We start from the raw sequence: 25,289 nt of genomic DNA, 5'->3' as shown, positions 1-25,289 counted from the left end.
AGAGCCGGGACCCTCTCCTGGACCCCCCAGACCTCTCCACGGTCCAACAACTAAAGCCTTAACGCTCAGCAAAGCTGGGGCCTCTGAGACCCTGATGCAGAGCTGTAGCTGCAGTGTTAGGCCAGCCTTTGAATCAATCCGATGATTAAATATTTTGAATGTGACTCTTTAATCGCTCTTCAGCATTCAACTAGCATGTTCATCCATCTGTCCATTCATCATTTATCAACGCCTACCATGTCCCAGACACCATGTTAGTCACAAGGCACAGGAAAAATGAAAGTTTTATTAGATCACAGTTCTGTGGAATCATCTACACCTAAGATGGCATCTAATTTGGTTAATATTGTCCTAGTGGCCTGGAAACATCTGCAGCCAATGACTAATCTATGCCCAGGCTTCTTCGGGGGGAATTCAGTGAGATGATTTCACTATACTATATGCCAGGTGATGAGGGGCCAGACTTTGGCTCCACTTCTTAATAGCTCTGTGGCCTTTAGCGAGTTACTTCACCTTTCTACATTTCAGGTTCCCCATCTCTAAAGGGAAGAAAATAACACTGAGATCATTAGGTGAATATGAGGATTAAAGGAGATAGTCTTTAAAAGTCTTTATCATTGTCCTTGTCGTATAGTTTTCAATAAGGGTTTGCTAATATTTGGATCACAAAGTATTAAAGGTTAAAGATGTATTTACCAATCACCCGATTAAATGTTTCTACTACTTTAATATATTAAAGACCAAAAAAAGCTTAGACCATCAGAGCAATTCCACTTTCCAGGGACTGTCAGATGGAAAAACACTGAAAGCGAGATGGAAACTAGAGCATGAAAAATATGAAGAGAAAACAAAAATGGCTTTGGTCATTTCACACGCACAGTATCAGTTTAATCATTCAGTAGATGCAGTCACTGTACATGGCATTATTTACAGATTTATCCAAACAGCTCTAGGTGGACATATGGTAAAGGTTTATCCAGCCAGTTGTCAAGTCATTGTAAACCAGATAATGGGTCCCTTTGCCCATAACTTGTAAACTTCCACTTGATGGCTCACAGCATGTGCTCTGTGTCCTTCTTGTGGCCATGAGACCAAGGACTGGTCAGTATGACAAGACTGTGAAACATAACTGACTTTTCATCATCTCAGCTTGAAGGTCCTTTATAGAAAGATGGCAGGCTTCCAAAGAAACATCTTCCTCCAGTGGCTGTGTGTCAGCACATTTCATCAACAGCAACAGTGTTACAAATGCCCTCTATACCTACAAAGTATTCTTCACAAATCACAGAGCACGTCACAGGACCACAGCGGATACCTGATGAGATTGTGTTTATTAACTTTGTTCCCAGACACCACCATTCCAGGAGCCAATTGCCATAGTGGACGTTATTATTCAACCTCTCAACTCTGAAAAGCTAGCAGTGTCTCAGCCTGTTAAAGCACTGATTGGCCAAATTTGTTGCAGTGGCTGTAGAAAAGACTCAACACCATTGGTCACACATTCAGGGAAGACCATCAATAGTCACCCATGTCTGGACACTGTTGACCTTTGCCCAAAAATGTCACCTCTCTAGTTCCCCTCCCACCCGATAGAATGAAACCTCTTAGTCTCTCAGCATTGTTTATTGGAGCCCGGAGGCTTAGCTTGGACTTTACAAATTTAGCCTACCATTTTGAAGTAGAAAAGAAAAAAAGATGCATAAGCATAAATCATTATAGAAAGATAGACCAGCCAACTTCAAGGAGAGTTCTTCCTAACACCTCAAGCTGCTTTATCTACTTTACCCACCACATCAAGAACAAAGAAGTAATAACAGTGTAGACACTCTTTTAGTCTGTTACGGTTGGGGACCTCCAGGATTCAGATGGACCAAAAAGCTGGGACCAAATCTCATGCAGAAAAATAAATAACCTTAAAGACTCCTTCATTCCTGAAACCGGAAACGCACAGCTCAGCTATTTGAACGTTCGGCCCATTTGAAATGCAGCAGAATTGACAAATCAGTGTTTAACTACTTGATAAATATTTAAAATTTTTAAATTTTATAATATCTTGTTGATTTTTATCCCTTATGTGAAAATAGCCTGAATCAAAACTGACCAATCCATGGCATGTATATTAAACAATGAAATAGTTTTCACATCTATATGCAGTGGGGGTATTTTTTTAATTTTTATATGTCACAAATACCTCCATTTTGCTTAACCAAAACGTAATTTTAAAAAGTTGAGATATCTTTCAAAATCACCTATTAAACTGGATACACATCTGTCTACTCAGGACTACCTATAAAATACCTTTTTCCTGCCTCCTTGTCACAGCCTAAGTTCTAACACAAACATGTCAGCAAGGTACTATCCATATTCTGATTGCAAATCCTCAGTTTATAGTTTGATATTACCCCTGTAAAATATGTAGAATGTAGGTTTCTGGAAATTATCCTTATTAAAATCATTAGTGTAAACACCAACAAATTATCTATTAGCAATCCATTCAAACATTTGTGAAAGTTGGGTTTGCTTGACTCATCCAGACTGACTCTGTATTGAAAAGAAATCTATACCATAAAAACACATTTTAAAGAAGTTGAGTTTTATCACTTTCAAATATTTTTGAGATCGCTAGAATTTGTGTAATTCTTTGGGAGAAATACTTTAATACGTAAGAGTCACTTACGATTTGGTCATCAATTGCTTACCAGTTGTTTTTCTACACATTTTTTAAGCAATCCTTTATGATATAGCTTGAAGTCTAATTTTCCTGGAAAGCCATTTTTATAGGTCTTTTGTTCATACCCTATCAAAATCACAAGTGCTGATTTAGAGACATCTGAATCACTGAGATTCTATATTGTATGCAAGAACCGGAGGACAAGACGTTGGTTTTGAGTGGCTTGCTCTCCTGAGTGACAGCTGCTGTGAGTAGACACACCTTCCTACCTGGCAAAACTATCAAATGTGCCAACCACATTAACTTTGGTAGAAGACAGCTCCTGAAAGACCTTTGCTTACTAAAGAAAGGCATATTTATGGTCTCTGAAATTTTAAGGTATTTTTAAGCCAACAGGACCAAAGATGAATGGACAGCTATGTGTGTGTTTTCGAGAGAGACGACAAGGACTCCTCATTCCCCAGCTCAGGGCTTGAACATTCTGGAAGACGTATTATGGTCCTGCTAAGTGGATGCCCTGTTCATTCTGTAATTAGCAACAACTGTAACAACTTTTATTTCTCCATTTAACCTTCATGGATAGTTCTAGTCTCTGTTTCATTTCATCATTAATCTTTCTGGAAACCTCTTTGCTGTCACAAAAGCCATGCATATAAATTTCCCCACCGTGCTTCTGCAAATTAAATAAAATGTGCTTTCAGCTTGCTTCAAATTCAAAGGCTATGTGTGATTTATTTCCAAACTGTTCTTGGGGCTGTGCTTAAACACAGCACAGCTACCCACAAAAGCACAAAGTTTTGGATGACACGGGACCACTTAGAGGTAGCAACCTAGTATAGCACGGGACACATGGTAGCCATTGTGTAAATATGTGTTGAATGAGGTCTAAGAGGAAGAATTTATCTCACTCAGCCTTTCTCTTATCTACAGAAGAAATGTTTACCCTTTTCAAGAGACATTTCCAAATCAAGTTCAAGTTGACTGTCAGCAGGTCAGGTTCCTACCTAGATATGTCTTTATCACTCTCTGTGCATCCCTAGCTGGGAGAAAGCTTTTAGGATCAAAGAGTACAATTAGAAAGCCTAATGGATAACAATGTGCCACAAATATATTTGTGTCTATAAGAATCATTAGCACATGGAAATGGGCAAAACAGGGCTCAGGGACCTCCAGATGAGAAGGTGTTAATTAGAGGTCGACATCCAGACATGGGCTCATAAGGACAAGGCCTGGGTGAAACGAAGCAGTTTCCAGGGAAGAGACGATTTTCACTGACACTCTTGAGTTCCTGAAGCACTGCCACCAGTTGATAGTCCCTGAACTTTAGGAAGATGGTGATCGTTTTTCATGGGCTACTAGCTTTCGTGAGTTTCTGGTCGAGCTAATTTTAAGTTACGGGGGCAATAAAACTTCCCCCAACAAATCAAGTTGGCAGGTGTCAGTGCTGCTCAAAATCCGGTTCAAGGACTGACACCATCCACATCCCTTGGGAGCTGTTAAAAATGTGAACTCTCAGATCCCACCGCAGATTTCTGTGTGAGTTTTAACACCTCTCCACCTGATTCTGACACATGCTTAAGTTTAAGCAGCATGATCCATCTAGCCTCTCTCCCTTTCTCCCTTAGTGCCAAGATCCTCAATCTGGAGAAGCAATGTCCCCAGGGGAATACATTTCCCAGGCTCCCCTGCAGCCAAAGGAGGTCAATGATATATGAATGGAAGCAACTGGAAGGGGCGGGAAGGAGAGTAGTTTCAGGGGAGGCTGTCTGAGCTGGGAGGTGTAGCCCTTTCGCCCCTTGCCCTTCTTTCTGCTTCCTGCCTGAATTGTGGATGTGAGGATCAGTGCTGCAGCAGCCATCTCAGTACATGAGGCAGCCTCAATGACAAAAAATCACGGAGTCTAAAGGCAGGAGTCTGTTCCCAATGATCAGGTCACAAGGCAGCCATACCAGCCACAGCTTTCTTTCCTCCAGATTCCCTTCATATGAGAGACAAATAAACCCTTAACTTATTATAAAGGTATTCTAAGCCTGATTATTTGGGTTTTCAGATATACGCCAGCCAACCTAATCCTAACTAAATCCCAAATATTGGGCGTTAGCTCAGATGTCCCCTAAAAAGCCAGATGTGGAGGTAGAAACACCGGTAGGCTTGCCCCACTAACTAACGTCATGCTTGCATTCCTGGCCCCCATCCCTTCTTCCACATAAAATTTTCCGTAAAATAGATTTAAGTAAAAACTTATTATGTTCTGCAAAAAAATGAACAAGTGTGTCTTTTTCTTTAGCTGGACTAAAAGAAAAGAAATTGGCACACTCCTTGAAGAAAAGAGAAACTGGAGAGGGCAACCACATTCAGAAATCCACGGTCGACTGGTAAAGGAGCAAGAATCTTCTTACAAACAAAAGGTGCATTTTACTAATTATACGACCCTTGTACTTTGTTTTTATTGCCAAGTTAATATCCATCTTTCCCACTGGCTGTAAGTGGAATGAGCAAGGAGGCGGAACTGTGACCAGTTCCTTCACCACTGGATCCCCAGGGCTTAGCAAGGAGACTGGCTCACAGAAGGGGCACAGTGAGGATTTGTTGAATGAATGAATAATTGACGAATAAATACTAATTTCTCTCATTTATACTGATCCTTCCACTTATTATAGGTAAAACAATCATGTAGGTTTTCAATGAATGTCCTCAGGGAACGAAGGGCAAGTGTTTGTCACATTGTCACATTCCCCAAAGACGCTATGGGAGGCCCTGAAGCAGGGTATCAGTGACTGAGGGATTATTCCAGAATTATAGACAGAGCATCATTGTAGACGTTATAACCCACTCCTGGCACTACATGTCACTTTGGTCACATCACTTAACCTCTCAAGTTCCCCATATGCAAAATAAGAAAGTTGAAGGAAATGATTCTGAATGTTCCTCCCAGTTGATTCCATCAATTTAGGAATCCAGAAGAGACCTCAGGGTCTGAAAATAATCTCTAGCCCCAGTTCTTAAAGGTTTGCTTACAATCACTTTTATTATTATTTTTAATGAACTAACACAAGGTACCAGGGAACCCTGGAAATGGGGTTATTTATTACATGACCTCAGGCTAATGAGTTATAAACTTCACAAATAGGCACATCCCTCTCACTAATCATTTCCAATAAAACAAAAGATAAAAAACCAGCATCAAGAGATAACACAATACAGTTGGTACTATTAAAAGTAACTACTGTCAAACCGGGCATCATAAAATACAGCAAGAACTGGGAACAGATTTGCTCAGCGAAGGAGCGCCTCTTCCCTTCAGCTCTCCACGGATGCCACTGGGAATGTCTCAGAGTAGAACATGAAATGAAAAAGAAACGGATGGCCAGGAATGCTGTCCATTATCTCCCAATGACCAGCCGCAGAGACTATTTTTAAAGAAGCATTTATCTCAGCAGGAGTGACAGCATTGAAGAAATGGCCAGGTCCCAGCGCCAGACAGTCCTTCATGGTTAAAGGCTGCAGAGAATGGCTGCACCTTTACAAAGGCCTAGTGATGAATGAGATGGGAATTGCCCTTGGTTAGTTAGGTGGTTGGTGTAGGGAGCCATAGAGGCAAAGTCAAAGTTAGAGCTTGGGAATCAAAGGATGTTTACCCCCAAATTATTGCAGCCACCTCAACACTCAAAAATTAATCCGACTTTAGATTTACAAAATCCATCTCAACTAGAAATGCAGACTCTGCCTTGTAAATTGTTTAAGTGGCAGCTGCTCATTGAATTGTATTATCCCATTGAAGAATAATGTTATAAGGGATGTGGTGACCCCAGGTTTAGACAATTCTCTTTTATGAACCTAGCCACTGTATTTCATATCGCAAGAATATGGAAAGTATATTACAGCTATATTACATTGGACCTCTCATAACTGACATGGCATTTATGTTAGGTAACTCCTGTAAAACAATTAGAGAAACACTAATACGCAATGGTATATTTATACATCTGGGGGAATCAAGGTCAGATCAGAGATGCTATGTTGTCCTTCCCCGTACAGAGAAAAAAGGGGGTGCATAAAGAGGTAGGGGACAAGAGAAGCAGAGTAAACATTTTAACCATTAAAACTGATCTCAAATCGAGGGTAGAAAGGTGTCATAATGTTTACTCTTCCCCCCTTTACCTGTTACTCCAGAGAATAACATGGCCTGAAGCTATCATGGAGCCTAAGCATTCCTCCAAAACTGGGAAAACACTCAGCACAGCCATCATTATTCTGTTTTGAATTTTTGGAAATTTCTGGTAGGGTAAGTGTGGCACCTGACAGCATTGAGAGCGTTGCAAATCAACTCAAAGAACTAGTTCTTGCAGACTGATGTTCAGCCGGCCTTGGCAAGTTCCCCTCCAGGGCCAGGAGCTCATAAGCTCACTGTTCCTTCCACGCAGGACAGTTCTGATGGCTCAAACGTTGTTCATTTCCTATTTCGTCAGGTCTTGAGTCTATTGCTGACCCTTGCCAAAGCAATTTGTCTAAGATTCCTCACCCTGCTCCCACCACCACCACCATTCATGTTCCAAACTGGATCACAGGAAATGGCTTCTTAGAGCACTCAAGGAAAACGTATTTCACAGCCACTGCACTCCCTACTCCCGCACCAGTGACATCCATTTCAAAAGCCGTGAACGGGCATACACAGCACAGATTCCTCAGGGGTCTTGACCATGACATTCAAATATGGGTTATGTTGTACTGCTAAAATAAATGGAAAGAACTATGCTTTGAAGTACTGTGACTACATTTCCCCAACCCTCTCTCAGTCCCCCAGATTGTCCACTATGTTTTCTTCTTGCCCACAAAGAGAGTGCCAGAAGCCACTGAACACTTCTCCTGTTGTTTCTGGGGGAGCAGCAAAGTTAAATGCCAGCACTGAAGATGCTTGAGTTTCACAAGACAGTGATCTGTGTAAGAGGAAAGTAACTACTCCACCTACACAAAGAAAAGTGCCTGGATTAAACGAACTGTGCGACATGAGTTTGCTAACTGCATCCTCCCCACAGCAAGTTAAATGGCTATGAGAAATTGTGCTTGCATTTCATTCCCTTGGACCCAATTTCTTGGGACTTCAAATGCCAAGTCCTCCCAAAATATGGCTAAAATGCTGGCAAATATTTGCAGATACCATTTCCTCAAATTAAACCCAAATAGAGTTATATACAGTTAGTTTACAGAATACCTATCCCATTAAGTTTCTTTGACTAGATTAAAATAGGAATAAATATCATTGTTAAATTTACCACCTAATCATCATGGAAAGCTTAGGACACTTGGTGGGGAAAGCAGACTTCTATAGATATTGCTCAAATATTTGGTTTTCTATATCAGAGTATCTTCAATGCTATTGTGGTGATTTTCAAATGGAAAATACGATAGGTGATACTTTTAAATGCAAAAATATAAGCAACCTGTACTTCAAGCCCAATATTCATATGAGGACTCGAGCTTCCTGCCAAGTCAATCTGATAGGTCATTGGGCTCCAAGGACCATTATGAAGGAACTTGAGTGTTTCTCACCCTCAAATTCATTTTGAAATGCACATAAGTCCTTGCACCTCATTTGGGGAAATGCACACTCCTTGCTTTGTGTGCGCACCCACGGGAGGGTTTATCCCTCTTCCTCTGCCTTGCGTTGGGGAGACCTGAAGCCAAGCACACAGCACTCTGATTATAAGGGCAGCTCAGGACACCCCCAAATCAGTCACCTGAGTAACAAACATATTGACAGCTGAAATGAGTCCTAAACTAGGGGTCACAAAATCAACTTCTCCTCCCGTGCTATCCAGGTGTCCCCTGGACAGTGACAGACAGGAAGTGTGGGTGCACTGAAGGTTCCTGGACAAGGTTCTTCCAAAGTTTCCTTTCCTCATGTGTTGTTCACATCAGGACCTGTTCTCGAGTCTCTGGCAGTCGAAGAGCAATCAGGCCACCCCCAACGAGAGAAGTGGCAGCCAGAAGGATGGGGACCACTTTGGTTATCCCAACAAAAGAAGCAAAGATGGTGTTTCCCAGGATGGCTCCAAATTTGCATAATCCATTGAGGATGCCAAAGGCTGTTGCCCTGTAAAAGAAGAAGGTAAATCATTCTGAAAGGCACAAACTAGACCTCATTAGATGAATGGGACTGGGTTCTTTTCTCTCCTTGTTGTGGGAGAAGGTATAGTGAAGCTGTGGGAGGGAATTTTTTTCCTAAATATAAAAGTGACACATTCTCATTTTACTCAAATTTGGAAATACAGGATAACATAAAGATTCAGGGGTATACAATCAGATCACTGGAAGGCAATAACCACTATTAACATTTTGGAGTATTTCCTTCAAACTTGTTTCTCTTTCTTTTCAAATATATCTCTTTCTGAAATTTTCATAGGTAGTACACGAGTATTGTGAAATATTGAAAGAATGAAAAAGAATGAAGAAGAAAGCGTAAGTGTTACCCTCTTAACACTCTCAACCCTCTCGTGGCAGAGACTGCTGGAAGTCCCTAAATAGTATTTATTCAAATGTAAGACTACATTTCCCAGACTCCCTTGCTGCTGAATGTGGCCATGTGACTAAGTTTGGCCAATGGGATGAAAGGGCAAGTGGCAGCTCCTGGGAAACTTCCCAAGGCTGCAATTACTTGGAGTTTCTGTCACCTGTGGCAGAACCGAATCCTAATTATTATCCTTCAATCACACTTCCCAGTGATAACTATTATTAACCATCTATCCTTTCTCAACTCCATCTATATACAGAGACAATATTTCTGGCACTCTCTCCCCAGCTAAAGTAAAATATTTCTTTTTCATGCCACAAGTTTATTAAGATTTTGGCTATATTTTCATACTTTAAATTCTTTTTACATTTTTTATATAATTGTACCACACTATACCTTTTTAATCACCAGCCTCCAATCTCAGTCTGTTCAGAATATTCTTGGATACATTCATATGTGTATTTTTCCAAATAAACTTTAGGATAATTTTTTCAAGTTCCCAGGGGGAAAAGAAATCTCACTGAATTTTGAATGCACCCTTTTTAAGTTAGAGAAAAACTAAAGAAAATTTGACATTTTTGTAAGATTAAATCCTCTTCAAATTCAATAAGGTATATCTTGACATACATTTAAATCTTCTTTAAATCTCTCAGTAAAGCTTTATCATTTTCCTCACGTAAGTGTTTCATCTTTCTCATCAAATTGATTCCCAGATATTTTATGATTTCTGTTATTATTAAATGAATTTCTATTTTATTTTTAATATATTTTAAAGTCTATACATTATTAAGTTGGTTTTGTCATTGACCACCTTACCAAATTATATTATTGTTTTAGTATTCTCTTTAAGTAATTCTCTTGGGGTTCCTAGATTTAAAATATATCCCATTCAAATAACAGTTTCTCCTCCTTTTGTTTTTTGTAAAACTTAGAAGTTCTTTGGTTCAGGGAAGAGGGACCCCAGATAAAGTATTCTTTGCTTTTCCTTAGCTACCTATATCCTAGTACTGTGTCACCAATTTAGGGTTTTTTGCAGAATTTCATATACCCCTCTTCCACACCACTTCACATTCCTTTTTGACCACAGGGTCACCTTACCTGCTGTCCGTAAAATTCACAATTCACCCCCCATGGGGAGAAATAACTGCTAAGTAATGGCCTTGACCTTCTGCCTTTAAACCAGGCCTCTCTCCATATGGCTTGTAGGAAGTAAGAGTGAACCCTGCCATCGTGCCACACTCTCTGCACTGTCCTACACCAGAATGCCTCATCCTCATCTTTATTTCTCCCCCATTCTGGGTTTACCTAGCTCTTCACCTTTGCCCTTTATCTCCCACTGGCTCACCTGTTCTCACTTCCCTTGTCGATGACATGACACGGATGGTTTTGCCCTCCTATTCCTTTCTCCTGACCATGGTTGAACTTGTCCTTTGCATCTTGCTGTCCATCCCCACCCTATCAAGCCTTAGCCTGCCACTGCCAGGCCTATGCCAGCCCCCATGCAGGAGAAACTCAACAACCTAAGAGACGTTTGGTCTATGGAACACCAGGAAGACCAAGATGACCATGGTAGAGGACCATGGAGCAGGTAGACTTCTGGCCAAAGAAGTCCAAATGAGTCCCAGAGGGAAGCCCAGGGAAGAACTGACCTCTGGTTGGTGGGATACAGCTCTACTGTGATCACATCCAGAGCATTCCAGGCAGCAATGCTGGTCCCACAGAACAGACACTGCCAGCCAATCATCGCCGATTCGCTGTTGCCAAAAAACAGGAAGAAGCAGCAGACAGCCGAGATCAGCATGGAGCCACCTGCGGAGGGAGGTCAAGGGCAGAAAGAAACATGAAGCCCGTGTCTCAGACAAGACTGTCACCCACGTGTCTGGCCCCATCTCCCATCCTCACAGTGACGCCTGAAGTCAGGTCACCTGAAGTAGAACGTGCATCTCTGCACAGAGAGCACAGCTTGACTGCATGGTTCCCCAGCCACGGAACCAGAGCTCTTTGCGTGGTCACGTCACCAGAGTCAGCCTCCAGGAAGGATTCTGAAATTGTCATTCTGCAGTGCTTCCCAGCCCAAAATAACCAGGGACGAGGCAGAGAGGGTATTAATTGAGAGTCCGTTGTGTGTCAGACCTTGTTCTAGGTGCTTGAGATCCATCAGTATCAAAAAACTCCGTTCCCATGGAGCTTACATTCTGGTGAGAACACAACTGTAAATAGGCTACAGAAGGAAAACCTGGAAAAGGGGCACAGTGCTGATTCTCCATTTACCCCCGTCTCCACCCGGCTATCTGATCTGCCCTTTCTCAGCCTTGCTCTGCGCCCCAGGAAGCTAACCCACGTGGACCGCACACCTGGGGCTCCCTTGTCATTTGGGAGGAGAAAGAGATGGGAGTATTTCTTCCCAATTCCGGTCTTGTTTTAAAAGCCCTTTTGTGGTAATGGCTGCATCCCCCTGGGACTACAGTTCCTTCCGGGCACCTCCCCCTCCGTGGTTCCAGCTCTCACTGAGCTCTGTTAATGCTATTTTCTCCCCTTGTCCCTGCAGCCCTGGAGCTGGTGTCTGCTGCCACTTTTGCTCATATCTGGGTGCCTCATCTGCCTTATTTGTTCCCACAAGAGTGCCCGCCACTCTATATGTAACCCCACCAATAAAGTCTCTTCACTAGAAGGAACTGGGGTCGATTCCTTCTCCAGCCAGGACTCTGGCTGACACAGCCAATGATGAGAGATCCCACTGAAAGAAGGGCTGTGTCAAATCCTGCCCAAATCTAACACGGCCACCCCAGAGGAGCTTGGGAAGTCCAGGGTGGATGCAGAGCACAGACCAGGAGTATGGTGGGAAATGAGGTGGGAATAGAGTTAGCGGAAAGGGGGTAAGAAGGCGGGCCCCAAACAACCAGCTGGGAAACAGAGCAAGAGTCCCCAGCAGGAACCAGGAGCCTGGGGGAAGGAGGGCATCCAGTTGCCAAGAAGTCGAGGCTGGCCTCATCAACAACTGCCTCCCTGGGGGGCTCTGCCTGGAATCTCACCCTCAGACCTGGAGCTGCCAAGACTAGCGCCAAACCGTGCTGACCAGCTGGGAGATGGCAACTACCCTCCTGGATTCTGCTGATTCTGGGAAGGGGCAGGGCTGTGAGCAGGTAGCCCAGTAACCTCTTCCCAAACAGCTAGGAGAGAACTAGAACGACAGGAGATGGGCATCGGCTGGACCACAACTGCCCTGACAACTACGTCACTTACATGTATGCATCCCTTAAAGTGCCAGGCATGGGCTTAGCTTACAACAAATGTTGACAAGTGTTTGTTGAGTACAAAATATTATCCTCAAATACATCAAGTGATAGTTAGGGAACTCACCCTTCAACTAGGTTAGGTCTTCCTGCTAGAGGTCCCTATGGTCCATGTACTTCCACTTCCATAATTCTTGTTCTGCTTGTGATTGAGAGGCCTGAGTTCAAATCCCAGCTTCACCTGTGTGACCTTGAGTGAGTTACTTAACCTCTCTGTGCTGTGTCACTTTCCCCATCTATAAAATATTGATAAAAATAGTGCCTATCTCCTAGGGTTATTGTGAGGGATAAATGTGTGAATATTTACAAATGTTTGGAACAAAGCCTGAGCTATAATAAGCATTTCATAGGTGTTAGTTAAATGAAATATCTAGTTTATATCTATCTCTTTCAATAGATCATTTCTCCTTTAACACAAGAATGCTGTCTATCTCAATTACTCTTGTATTCCCATTGCCTACCACACAGCCTGGTAGAGAATAAGTGCTGCATAAATAAATGTTTAGTGAATGAATAAATGAGGAGTGACAAGCTCATCAGGAAAACTTATACTCTGTTGTTAACATGACACTGTTTCTACCCAGGAAAAAGCACAGCAGAGTAGGCAGGACAAAAGACGCTCCAGCAGATTCTATAGAGGGCTTTGTCTGAGGACCGTGGAGAAGGCTATTTCAAAACAGGTCACCCACATCCCACCGAGATCCTTCCTGAGCATCTGCTATTTGCCGTGCACTGAGAACACCACAGTTGATCCATCATGCCAGGCCTTTTACTAGAGACAGGAGGATACAAAGGGGACACGCTATGAGCTCTTAACAATCTTGCTCAAAAGCAAAATACAGACATTAATAAATGAGTAATATATAGGGGCCAGCCCGGTGGGGCCTCCCACATACAAAAAAGAGGACGATTGGCATGGATGTTTGCTCAGGGACAATGTTCCTCACTAAAAAAATAAAAAGAATAGTATATAAGGAATGATTAAACACCCCAGATATCCAATTTGGGAAGTATGGCTATTTAGCATTATAGAAGTCAGTTTTGTTTTTTGTTTTTTAAAGATTTTTTTTTTCCTTTTTCTCCCAAAGCCCCCCCGGTACATAGTTGTGTATTTTTAGTTGTGGGTCCTTCTAGTTGTGGCATGTGGGATGCCACCTCAGCATGGCCTGATGAGTGGTGCCATGTTCATGCCCAGGATTCGAACTGGCAAAACCCTGGGCCACCAAAGTGGAGCACGCAAACTTAACCACTCGGCCACGGGGCCGGCCCCCTATAGAAGTCAGTTTTAATCTAGGAGACACTCACGATGACAGGAAGGGCTTCAACGGCCAGGGAAAGGCTGTGTCCTCTCTCCCCGCCCTGCCTGCTCCCTGTGCCCAGCCTTCCCTCTGCTCCCGTGTGGGAGGGTGTACCGGTCACGGGCGGAGGGCCATTCTGATGCACGTGTGCACCCACTCTGCCCCTCATAGACGCTGCTTTCCCAAGAACCTCCTTGGCTACTCCAGGACCTGACCACAGAATTCACTGTTCGACCCTGGGACTCAAAAGGCCAGTGACAGAGTGGCAGAAGTGTCACACTCTCACACTTTTCATCCCTTTAGAGCAAACGGAGGTATTATTTTAACACTTTTGAAAAGGGAGCTCAGAGAGGTAAAGGAAGTGCACAGCCTCATAAAGTGAATGTCGGCCAAGCTGGCTGCCCGACTCCCAGCCGCCAGTCTTTTACTCGACACCACCCTGTAGCATTTTCTGCTGGAAAGCTCGCTGCTTCGGACTCATTTAGGAAAGAGGCATCCTCACGGGATCCAGGCAGTGCAGCAGCATTACCAAGTGGCACCTCCATGGCGGCCCCGGGCTGGGCTCGGGCATCACAGAAGTTAGTAAGACCATCGTTCCCTCAGCGGGCTGCAGCTCTAATAGGAGACAGCCTCACCTGCCGTGTCTAGGAGATGACTCCACCCTCACCGCAAGATGGAAAAGCCGAAATCACAGGCACTTCCTGTGCTCACCATTCTGAATATTCATGCTACTATTTATGATAATAATATTCCATATGAGCCAAACCCCAGGAAAAGCTTCTCTTCCCATAAAGACCTGGTCAATTTGCTCTTTCTTCTCTGACAAAATGCCTCTGTGATTTCTTTTGTTTCCCTTTGGGCTTTGCAGCTAGAAATTGCAGTATTAATGTTACTGATCGCCCATATTCCTAGGGCAGACCTCCCGGCACATTTATTAGGTGTTGTCTCCCCACCCCTGGCCTGGGCTCATATTCTAATTTACATCATCCCGGCCCTGGGTGGATACATCTTGGTTCTTGTTCACCATGCATGGCATGTGTTTCTGTAACAAATTGCTGCAAATCCTGGCAGAATGAAGAAAGCTTACATCATGAATATGGCTACCATTTTTGAGAATCCGCAATGCACCAAGCACGACAAGATGCTTTGGGTACATTATGTTCAATCCTCATAAACCCCTACCAGTGAGTTATAGGTATCATCACCTTATAGATAATGAAACTGAGGACCAGAGAAGTAGAGAACATGTTCAAAGTCAAACAGCCTTTTGGTGATAGGATTCCAACATGAGTCTGTCTAACGTCAAAGCCCAAATTTGTTATCACTATTAAATAAGAATAAGTAATATGATTTGTTTAAATCATCTAATGAAACCAATGTTCATTTAAGAGCATTTTATATATTTTTCTGTCAATAATCCTACAAAGCATGTAGGGTGGATGTATTTAACTTCCCTATTGAAGTGCTAAGAGAATAAGTGACTGTCACAGAATTGCTGAGTCAGGAAACAAAGATGAGTTTCCGGCCTGGACCAGACGTCCTGGACTACCCCCGTGGGGTCCTTGGGTTTTGTAAAAATACCTCCTTGGCTCTACACTGTCGGATTCCATCTTACCTGTGCAGTTCCCTGTGCAAGATTTCTTTAGGAAAAAGTAAAATTCCACTGCTTTGATACCCTTTAAGCCACTGCCCTAGCCCACCAGAACACGGATGTCACATCCCTGACAACTCACCAATCATCTTGAGCCTTCCGACTCTATCCATGAGCAGGGCAGAAATGATGTTCCCAGGCAAGACAGACAGACTGCCAAGGAAGCTGACAAGGTAAATCAAGAAGTCGTTATCTTGCTCAAAGTCCATGTGGCAGCCCTCCTTCTGCTCCAGAAAGGTGACGTTGATAAACCGACAGTTGATGAACTTGTGCTCGTAGAGGTCTGGGGAGAGAAGAAAACCTTTAGTTCATGTAAAGTGGAGGGGGCTGGGGAGACTCAGGGCAGAGGCAGGGAGGAAGTTATGCCCTTTCCAGGGCCAGGCTGCACCGGCTTCTGGCAGTCAGACAGTCTCAAAGTCAAGGTGACATGTGGCCACGTATAGATGAAGCAAGAAACCTCTAAAAATATAATGTCCTGTTCATGTTCCTATTAGCAAGAGGAAATGAAATGAACATTCCTTGAGGGGCGTGTTTAAGTATAACATCCCTCAAGCCAGATAACAGTCCTGCTTGTATCAATGAGGTGACACTGAGGGCCACAGTGGCTGGGCCCCTCCTCCAAAGCTACCCAGCTTATAGAAAGTAGAAGACAAGAGAATTGAGTCCAGATTGAGATAATTACTCCAGAGCCCATGCAGAAACCCAAACATTCTTCAAAATAAAAGCCATTTATTCAGTGGTTGCAAGGGTGGGACAGGGGAGAGATGACTAGGTAGAACACGGAGGATTTTTAGGGGAGTAAAAATACTCTGTATGATATTAAGATGATGGATACATGTCATTACACAGCTGTGCACGCCCATAGACTGGACAACACCAAGAATGAGCCCTGAGGTAAACTATGGACTCCGAGCAATCATGATGTGTCAATGTAGGTTCATCAATTGGAACAAATGTACCAGTCTGGTGGGGGATGTTGATAATGCCGAGACTATGTGTCGGGGCTGGGGGGGGGGGGGGGGGGTTGGGGCGGGATATGGAAATCTCTGTACCTTTCTTCTAACTTTGTTGGAAACCTAAAACTTCTCTTAAAAAATAAATTCTAAAAAAAATAAAAAACACTTGCTTGGGAACCAGTTCCCGTATCTTGTCACATCTTCTAACACCACCTGTCCTAGCAGAAAGGTCACTAAAGAGGCTCTCAGGGAACCTGGGTTTGGGGATCTGGTTCTGCTGCTGACCCTCTTTAACCTCCCTGGGCTGGCTATAAACTTAGAGGTGTACACCTGATTATCTCCATCGCTTCCCAGCTCTATTTCACGACTACAAGTGTTTGCAAAAATCCCCATGTCAAGAGTATGCAAACAAAGAAGCATCATTAAAACTTGAAAGAAGAAAACGAAAGCTATGCCAGGTTTTAATGACAAGTAGTCAATGCACAGAACTCATCATTATTTTTTAAGTTCAGGCTAAAGAATAAAATTAGGAAGGTCAATCCCATAATGGATTATTTAGAGACTGAGGCATGTTCGGACAGCAGATATTGAACCCTTTGAGGCTGACATCACGGAGGAAGAAGCTGTTCCTGCATAAACCATCCTTTGGTGCTGATGTCAGGGAGAAAGCCCTGATATGGGCATAATGCAAGGAGTTCAATAGAAAGATCACAGACTTTAGAGCCAAACCATTAGGCAATAAATCCGGGCTCCTCCAACTGGCTAGCTCTGGCCTTGGGCAAGCTGCTTAAGCCTCTGTTCCCTTAGCTATAAGATGGGGATAATAGTACATTTCTCACTTGAAACGGTGTAGGTAAAGCCTCTGGTAAAGCTCAGTTAGTTTCCTTTTATCCCAACTCCATTTGGCATTAATTTATGATGAGAATTGTAAAAGTAACAAGCAGTGGTGGAATTCTGTAATTTTTTTTTAACTATGGAAGTCTGAAATGGTGTGATTTTAAAATATTCTGTCATCTCACTTCATGCACAAGGCTTGAGAAGATGCCATTTTCCCTTTTCATTCATTATCGTGAGAACATGAACCTTGAATTTTGCAAGTTTCAAATTAGGCACGGTCTTGAAGAACTCACTCTGTGCATAAAATGCAGCCCTCCTGGAATGCTGCGTTTTATCTGTGTCATACTTTGTTCCTACTGAAGACCATTCAGATCAGTCTTGTTGAGATCAGAACACCCGCCCAGAACTTGTGTTTCCATTTTACATGCGATAAAACTGAGATGCAGATAAATTAAATGCTTTGGTAAAGAGTGTGCAACTAATTCATGCCATACCTGAGGCTAGAACCCATTTATCTATTCTAAGGCTCAGCACTTACTTCTGTGAATACTTTCTTGTTCCTAAAGCGTACGACTGAGTAGTTTTGTTCCTAGCCAAGACTAGTCCCCCTTTGTCGCCGTCTACCCACACTGTCCACGTTCTTACCTGTGTTATAAAAGATGGTTGACTCAATGGTGCAATTTTTGAAATAGGTATCAGTAGACGTAACATCTTCGAAATAGCACTCATCAAACAATGTGTCCTCAAAGAGTACATGTTTAAAGTACATCTTTGTGAACCTGTGGGAAAGACATTAGCCCCTCAGTGATTCATCCAGGAAAAAAAGAGACTTGAGACCCAAAAGGAAAATACGGACAGGCAGAAAAAGGAGAATTGCACACCAAAAGCTGTTGCAATGTTATTTTCAACCTAGACTAGTTCCTTATTTCTTGGCTGTGGGTTTATAAATAGAGAAGGGCCTCAGGCCTGTGGAAGCTGGTGCCTACTCCAGGTACATATGGGGTTCTATGCATCAGCCTGGTGGTTCCCAAATGCAGGTCCATGGACCTTCTGCATGAGAATCCTAGAAATGTGAAACAGTGTGAAGTGGGAATATTGATAACATCTCACTTTATGAGCTTTAAAAACATGCATGTCCCTCGCTTGGTCTTAGCAATGGAAGTGTGAGGAAGAATATTCATTTTTAAAATTAAACAAAAATGTGGGGAAATCAGCACTGTCATTCACACTGTTGGTAAAATGTAATTGATGCAGTCTCATTCGAGAGCAATTTTGCACAATTTAAAATGCACAAGCCCTTTGACCTGGGAATATCACTTTTAAGAATTTATCCTACATATACTTGCTCATGTGTTCAAACACACAACGTTCATTGATCTTCATTGCAACATATAACAGCAAAGGATTACTAAGATAGATAGATACATTACAATACAATGGAATACCACATGGCATTATAATAATTAGGTAGATCTATATGTCTTAATATGGAACAATCTTCAAGATACATCATTAACAGAAAAAATTAAATGCAATACTGTGTTTATAGCATGTAACCACTTGTGTGAGAAAGGATATGGTACATATGCCTCCATATGCATAGGATATACCTGCAGATTTACACAAGAAACTGGTAGATTGGTTAGCCCTGGGGAAGTGCAGTGGGCGCTAGGAATGAGAGAAACTAAATTTTTCCTTCATACTAAGTGAATACATTACTTTTTCACTTAAAAATAAAACAGTTAATAAGGGATAAAGCACCCAGATGATTATGAGGTGTAGCCACATTTGGGAGCTGTTGCACTGCTCCAAATCCTGCATAAACTTAATAGGAAAGAATAACTCTACGTTAAAAAAACATATACTGATGGGGCTGGCCCCATGCTGTAGCAGTTAAGTTCATGCACTCCACTTCAGCAGCCTGGGGTTCACCAGTTCGGATCCCGGGTGCAGACCTATGTACCACATGTCAAGCCATGCTGTGGCAGGCGTCCCACATATAAAGTAGAGGGAGATGGGCATAGATGTTAGCTCAGGGCCACTCTTCTCAGCAAAAAGAGGAGGACTGGTGGCAGATGTTAGTTCAGGGTTAATCTTCCTCAAAGCAACAACAACAATAACATATACCTATACATATTAACCTCATTCTCTGTTGCTAACATTTACCAAGGTTGGTCAAACTTTTAAGCTAAAAACCTTTGGATATGTCTTCATTTGTGAAGAATTACAACCCATTCATTCATTCAGCTGTCTATTCATTTATTTACATATTCAGTCTTCAGCAAACACTTACTGAGCTTGGCCCTAGATGCTACGAGTACACAAAGGAAAGACGTGGTCCCTGCCTTAAAGCCTAATAAAAGAAGAAGATAAAAAGCAAACAGATAACTATAATACCACAGGAATCAGCATGATAGAGGTAACATGGGGTGCTGAGGGTCATTGTTCCTCTCCAGGGCCACCAGATAACTCAGGCCATGACCATATATGAGGGCTAGAGCCCCTTACCCTTCATGCAATATTGTGTTCTGCTCAGAACCCTAACCTAGAGCCACCTATCATTAGCTTCTGCAAAAAAACCTCCCGCTCAACAAGAAGGGCTGGGCAGGAGCTTCTCAAAGAGAGCTCTCCAGACCACTCACATCAGAAGAAAATGGAAGGTTATTACAAAAGACACAGTTTCCTACATTCCAACCCAGACCTCTTGAACTGTAATCACCAGAAGCAGACGCCAGATTATTATGCATTTAAAAATGTGAGAGTCATTGGTCTAGAAAGCCAAATTATTTTGAATAATTTTTCTTGAGGTCAAATTTGCTACAGACTTTTAAACAGGAGCCTCCAAATCTATCACTGCATTCTTCAGATTTTCTTGGGAAAACTAATTGGTAAGGCTTTTGTTACAGAAAGATGCCTCTGATTTCAAAATTAATGTAATTTGTGTGCTGGATGTGTTTACTCAAGAAAGCTACGTCTGCACACTGTCTCAGGTCTCTGCCTTTTTTAATATATCCTTCTCTTTAATATAGTAATAGGCTGCTGATGTGGCCTTCAGTGATATTTGAATGTTCTGCCAAGGGTGGGTGAGAAAGCACAGCCATAAATCATAATGGGCCTGACGCAAGCAGACCTTAAAATGTATCTCCAAGTGAGTTATAAAAAGCCAAAGTTATAAAGGAAGAGATAAAAGGGGAAAGGGCCAACGCATATTTTATGAGTCTTTATATAAATCATCTCTTCTGATCTTTAATTTATATACTGAACTGGCTCAAGAGTCTTCGTTCAGGAGAGTTCAAAGGCTGAAAGAAAAGTTAGTAAAAGTAGCTTGTGGAACTTTTCCTTCAAGGAAACAGAAGCCATTGGCAAACCAGAGTCTACGGCAGAATTATTATTGCAAACATTTTATTTCAGTTACCCTCAGGCCCAATGCTTAGTCCACCAAATGATCTAAACTGCGCCAAAAGTCATACCTATGTAGTTGTAGGGGAGGAAGACATTTCCTCTACCTTCTCTGGGTTCGTCTGGCCAGAGAACGAATTAAATTCACATGAGACAAAATAGCAGGAGAAAAATGAACAAAACTTTATAACATGCATACATGGGAGAGGGTCAGGCAAGCTGAGTAACTCGCCAAAATGGCTGAAGCCCCGACTTAAATATCATATCCAGCCAAAAGACAAAGGAGGATGTTGGGGGCGGGGGGGAGTCAGTTATAGGCGGTCACCAGAAACAGGAATAAGATTACTATGCAGATTCAAGTCCCTGCATTCCGCACAGACAGGAGTCTCCAGAGATAAGGCCATCCACCCGCCCCCCTGGCAGAGAGGGAGATATCTTTACAGATGGTGATTTCCTTTACAATGTAAATGTCTCTTAAAAAGGGTAAGTAAATTCTACTTTTCAGTTGCTTTCCTGTCTGCAAAGTAACCAGCGTCAAATAATCATCATGCCAAAGAGACATATCTTGGGGTGGCCAATTCCAGGCCCCCACATAGTCATCATGTTTTAGATTTGATGGTATCACCCTCAAGAAACTCAGTCTAATTAAAGAGAGAAACAAGAAAACTGACAATTAAAATTTAGTGTGATAATTATCGAGATAGAGGTGTCCTATGAAATCACTTCAAAGGGGGCACTTGTGATCAGTTGGGAAAAGCATCAGGGGAGTTACGCTGAAGGACAAATGAAAGTTATCTAAGCAAAGATGTGAAGGACGTGCACAAAAAGACCGCGAAGGGTTCTACTGTGCTGTATATAGGGTCGCTAGGAGTAGGAATCAACTCAACAGGCACCAACAATATACACAGAGACCACATCCAGACAAATTAAGGACCTAAATGTGAAAAGTAAACTTTAAACCTTAGGGGAAGAAAAACTGAAAATGACGTTATGACCTTGAACACAAAGGATGTCTCAAATAAGAGCCAAAAGACACAAGCTTTAAAGGAAAGGTGCTAAATTTGGCATTAAGATATAAAATATCTACACAAGAAAGGACTCCATAAGCAAAGTAAGAAAACAAGTCGCAAACTGTCAGAGCCAAGTGGAGCCCTAGGAGACACGACTACTAAATGTGATGAGGTAACCTGGACGGGATCCTGGAACAGAAAAAGAACATCAGGTAAAAACTGAGGAAATCTGAACAAAGTAGAGACTTTTTAGTGAATGATAATGGATTGATATTGGTTTATTAATTGTAACAAATGTGCCATAGATAATATAGATGTTATAATAGGGACAATTAGGTGTGGAGTATACGGAAACTTTCTGTACCATCTTTGCAATTTTTCTGTGAAACTAAAATGTCCTAAAATTAAAAGTCTATTAAAAGAAAAACAGAAAATTTTCAAACACACAATTGACAATTGCTTTCTACACATAATTTACAAGAATTCATGTCCTATAAACTGAATGTTTGTGCCCTCCAAACTTCATATGTTGAAACATAATCCTCAGTGTGATGGTGTTTGAAGGTGGGGCCTTCGGGAGGAGATTAGGTCCTGAAGGTAGAGCCCTCATGAATGGGATTAGTGCCCTTAAAAGGGAGTCACAGAGAGCTCCCTCCTCCATGTCTCCAGGTGAAGACACAGTGAGAAGACAGATGTCTATCAAACAGGAAGTAGGCCCTCACCAGATACCAAATCTGCCTGCACCTTGATCTTGGACTTCCAGCCTCCAGAATTGGGAGAAATACATTTCTGTTGTTTATAAGCTGCCTAGTCTGTGGCATTTTGTTATAGCAGCCTGAATGGACAGAGACATCATACAAATTAGTATGAAAATGATAATCCAATGAATAAAATAAACAAAGCCCATGAACAGATACAGAAAAGGAAACCTGAATAGCCAATAAACATAGGAAAAGATACTCCATCTCACTAGGACTGGAAAATGCAAATCCAAGTACGATGAGACACCATTCACACTCATCCATCTCACAATACCAAGTTTTAGCCCAGTTGTAGAGAAGTAGGCACACTCATCCTGCTACCGGAGTGTAATTAGTGCACACCCTTCAGAGAACAACTTGGCACAACACACTGAAGTTTAAGATGCTCACCTCCTCCCACCTAGCAATTCCACTTCCAGGTATAAGGGCTAGAAAAAGTTGTCCATAAGAACACTTATTGCAGCATTATGTGGAATAGCAAAAAAAGGAGAATGATTTATATGTCTATCCAAAGGAGATCAGACAAACACGTTATGGAATGCTCATATCATGAAATTCAAGTTAATGAAATTGAATGATGTAGCTATGCTAACCAACACAGAGAATTCTCAAAATCATAATTTTATACCAAAAACAAGTTGCAAAATTTATACTATAGTAATTAAACATTTGCCTATATAACATAGCATGATATTTATCTAAAATTTAAACCATGCAGAAGAGTATTGTACAATGTTTATAGACATATAAATATATGGGAAAAGTATAAAAACACGTGAATGTAAAACGCCAAATTTCTGACAATGGTGATCATTACCCCTGGGGAGGGACAGTAATCTCATCAAGAAGGGTAACAGAGTGAGTAACGCTTAATCTACAGTAAAATCTGAAGTAAACATAGTATAGTTTATGATTTGATAAAGCTAGGTGTGAATAGGGTTGTTTGTATTATTCTCTATTCTCTACGTATTTGGTATATTTCACAATCGAATAAAAAGGGAAAGAAAGGAAACAAAACAATCACTATTTGAAGATGATAGCCTTCTATAACAATAACAAAGGGAAACTGTTGGAACTACTAAAAGAGCTCAGTTAGATACAAAATACACATCCAGAAATCAATAGGGTTTCTATTTATTTGCAATAACCTGTGGAAATGTTTGATGGGGGAAAAGCAATTCCCATTTTCAGTAGCCAATAAAATTATAAAACATCCAGGAAGGGTCTCAGCAAGAACTATGCAGGGCCTATATTCAATTACAAAATTTTACTGAGATGTTTTATTAACTCTGAGGCATTATATACATTATATATCAATACGATCACTTTCAGATGTGGAATTGGAGGCGTAGACAGGTCAGAGATGGCTCAGCTAGTTACTGATGGATCAAGGCCAAGGCTTGGACCCAGTCACTCAATCCATGGCTGCTTCCTGAAATCCAGAAGCCAGAAGGTACACTAACACATTTCCCACCATTGGCATCCTCATGGAGCTTTACTGTCCTGAAACAGGCCCACAGCAGCTGCAGAAAATTCTCATTTATGCCCCAGTAAAAGGAGCCTTCAACAGCGTGGGTAGCATTTCAGTGTGACACGTGCAATCAACCTTCTTCTCTTTTCTAGATGTGTATTTGCTTTCTTTCCCTCTCTGCTCTTCCCACTCCCTACTATACTACACAGCTCATTTTAGAGTTAAATCTGGGCAGTCTCATTTTCATCCCAAGCTATTCAACTCTGAGCTTCAAGAAGAACTCATGAGAGCTTTTCTCCTATTTTTCACTGGCCAATTGTCCTATGTGAAGACTACTCTTTCCCATTTGAGGTTCCAGCCATGAGCAGAACACAGCATCAACTCCCCTTTCAGCTGTGCGGAAAACACAAGATTATGACATTACTTCCTGGGTCATGACCCCTCACAAACAGGAATCAGGCACATCTCCCGGATGTCCAGGGAGTTTTAAATCAGATAATCTGAACAGTGTCAAGATAGCAGCATAGGCAGACTCTGAGTTCACCTCCTCCCATGGACACAACAAATTTACAACTACTCTTTGAATAGTTACCCCTGAGAGAGAACTGAAAACTGGATAAAAAGAACCCACACAACAAGGGATGGCGCTGGCTGAGGTGGAAGAGGTAGAAATTCCTTTCTGGAGAGAAAAAGGCCATCTTCAAGCTGTGGTGCTTCATGGATGACCCAGAGCAATCCTAAGGTATGCAGCCTTCCCTGCATGAGGGGCAGACCTGCATTGATGAAGTGTGTGGGGCCTCTGCAGTGGGGTGGCTGGGTCCACTTCAGTGGGTCGGGGTGCATGCACGGGGCAGGACTACGTTGACGGGGTGTGTGGCCCTGTGGGCAGTGGGGCTTGTCAGCCACAGAAGAGCTGTTCCTCTCAAACAGCCACATGGGGGATTGGCCCCACCTTCCAAAGCCTGAAACAATTGGGTTCTCCCATGCCTGGGACTGGCCCCACTCAGCTGCAATCCTGAGAGAGCTGACAACAGCCTTGCAGGCCAGAGGCCTACAGCAATTGTAAGCTCCTGAACATAGCAACTAGCCACACTGAGGGCCTACTCACTTAACAGAAAAATTGCAAAAGAAATTTCCCACTAGACCTTGCAGCCAACTGTGCTGGTGCTCCCCACACCCAAAAAAGTGACTGAAGGGTCCATAGCAACCAAAAGCAGCTGAACATTACAACCAGCCAGCCAGGGGGACTAGCCTAGACTCCCCAGGACCTGTAGCAAGAGCAAGCCTGCCACAACAGAAGTAAACATGTAGCCCACACAGGGGTCGCTCCTGGAACATTTGGAACTGGTGATGAGAGGGAAGCACACTGCCGGGCCTCATAAGGCATCTCATACATAAGGCCACCTCTCCAAAGTCAGGAGATGTAGCTGA

The 25,289-nt window shown here is 42.4% G+C and overlaps 1 protein-coding gene across 16 annotated transcripts in view; it reads right to left on the bottom strand.

The window, feature by feature from the left end:
- Window positions 1-866: 866 nt before the first annotated feature.
- Window positions 867-25,289, bottom strand: part of SV2B (synaptic vesicle glycoprotein 2B) — a 194,417-nt gene continuing 169,994 nt past the window's right edge. For all 16 annotated transcript variants that reach the window (XM_070618414.1, XM_070618425.1, XM_070618471.1 and 13 more), the window contains 4 exons: window positions 17,863-17,996; window positions 15,507-15,707; window positions 10,832-10,991; window positions 867-8,765 (listed from right to left, as the gene is read on the bottom strand). In XM_070618414.1, the coding sequence (XP_070474515.1) occupies window positions 8,582-8,765; window positions 10,832-10,991; window positions 15,507-15,707; window positions 17,863-17,996 (679 nt within the window). In that variant the 3' untranslated portion in view covers window positions 867-8,581. The remainder of the gene's footprint in view (window positions 8,766-10,831; window positions 10,992-15,506; window positions 15,708-17,862; window positions 17,997-25,289) is intronic.

The sequence above is a fragment of the Equus przewalskii genome, chromosome 1, assembly GCF_037783145.1.
Source record: "Equus przewalskii isolate Varuska chromosome 1, EquPr2, whole genome shotgun sequence".
NCBI classification, from domain to species: Eukaryota; Metazoa; Chordata; class Mammalia; order Perissodactyla; family Equidae; genus Equus; species Equus przewalskii.
Note: the sequence above shows the minus strand (reverse complement) of the source record. Positions and strands in the feature narration are given on the sequence as shown.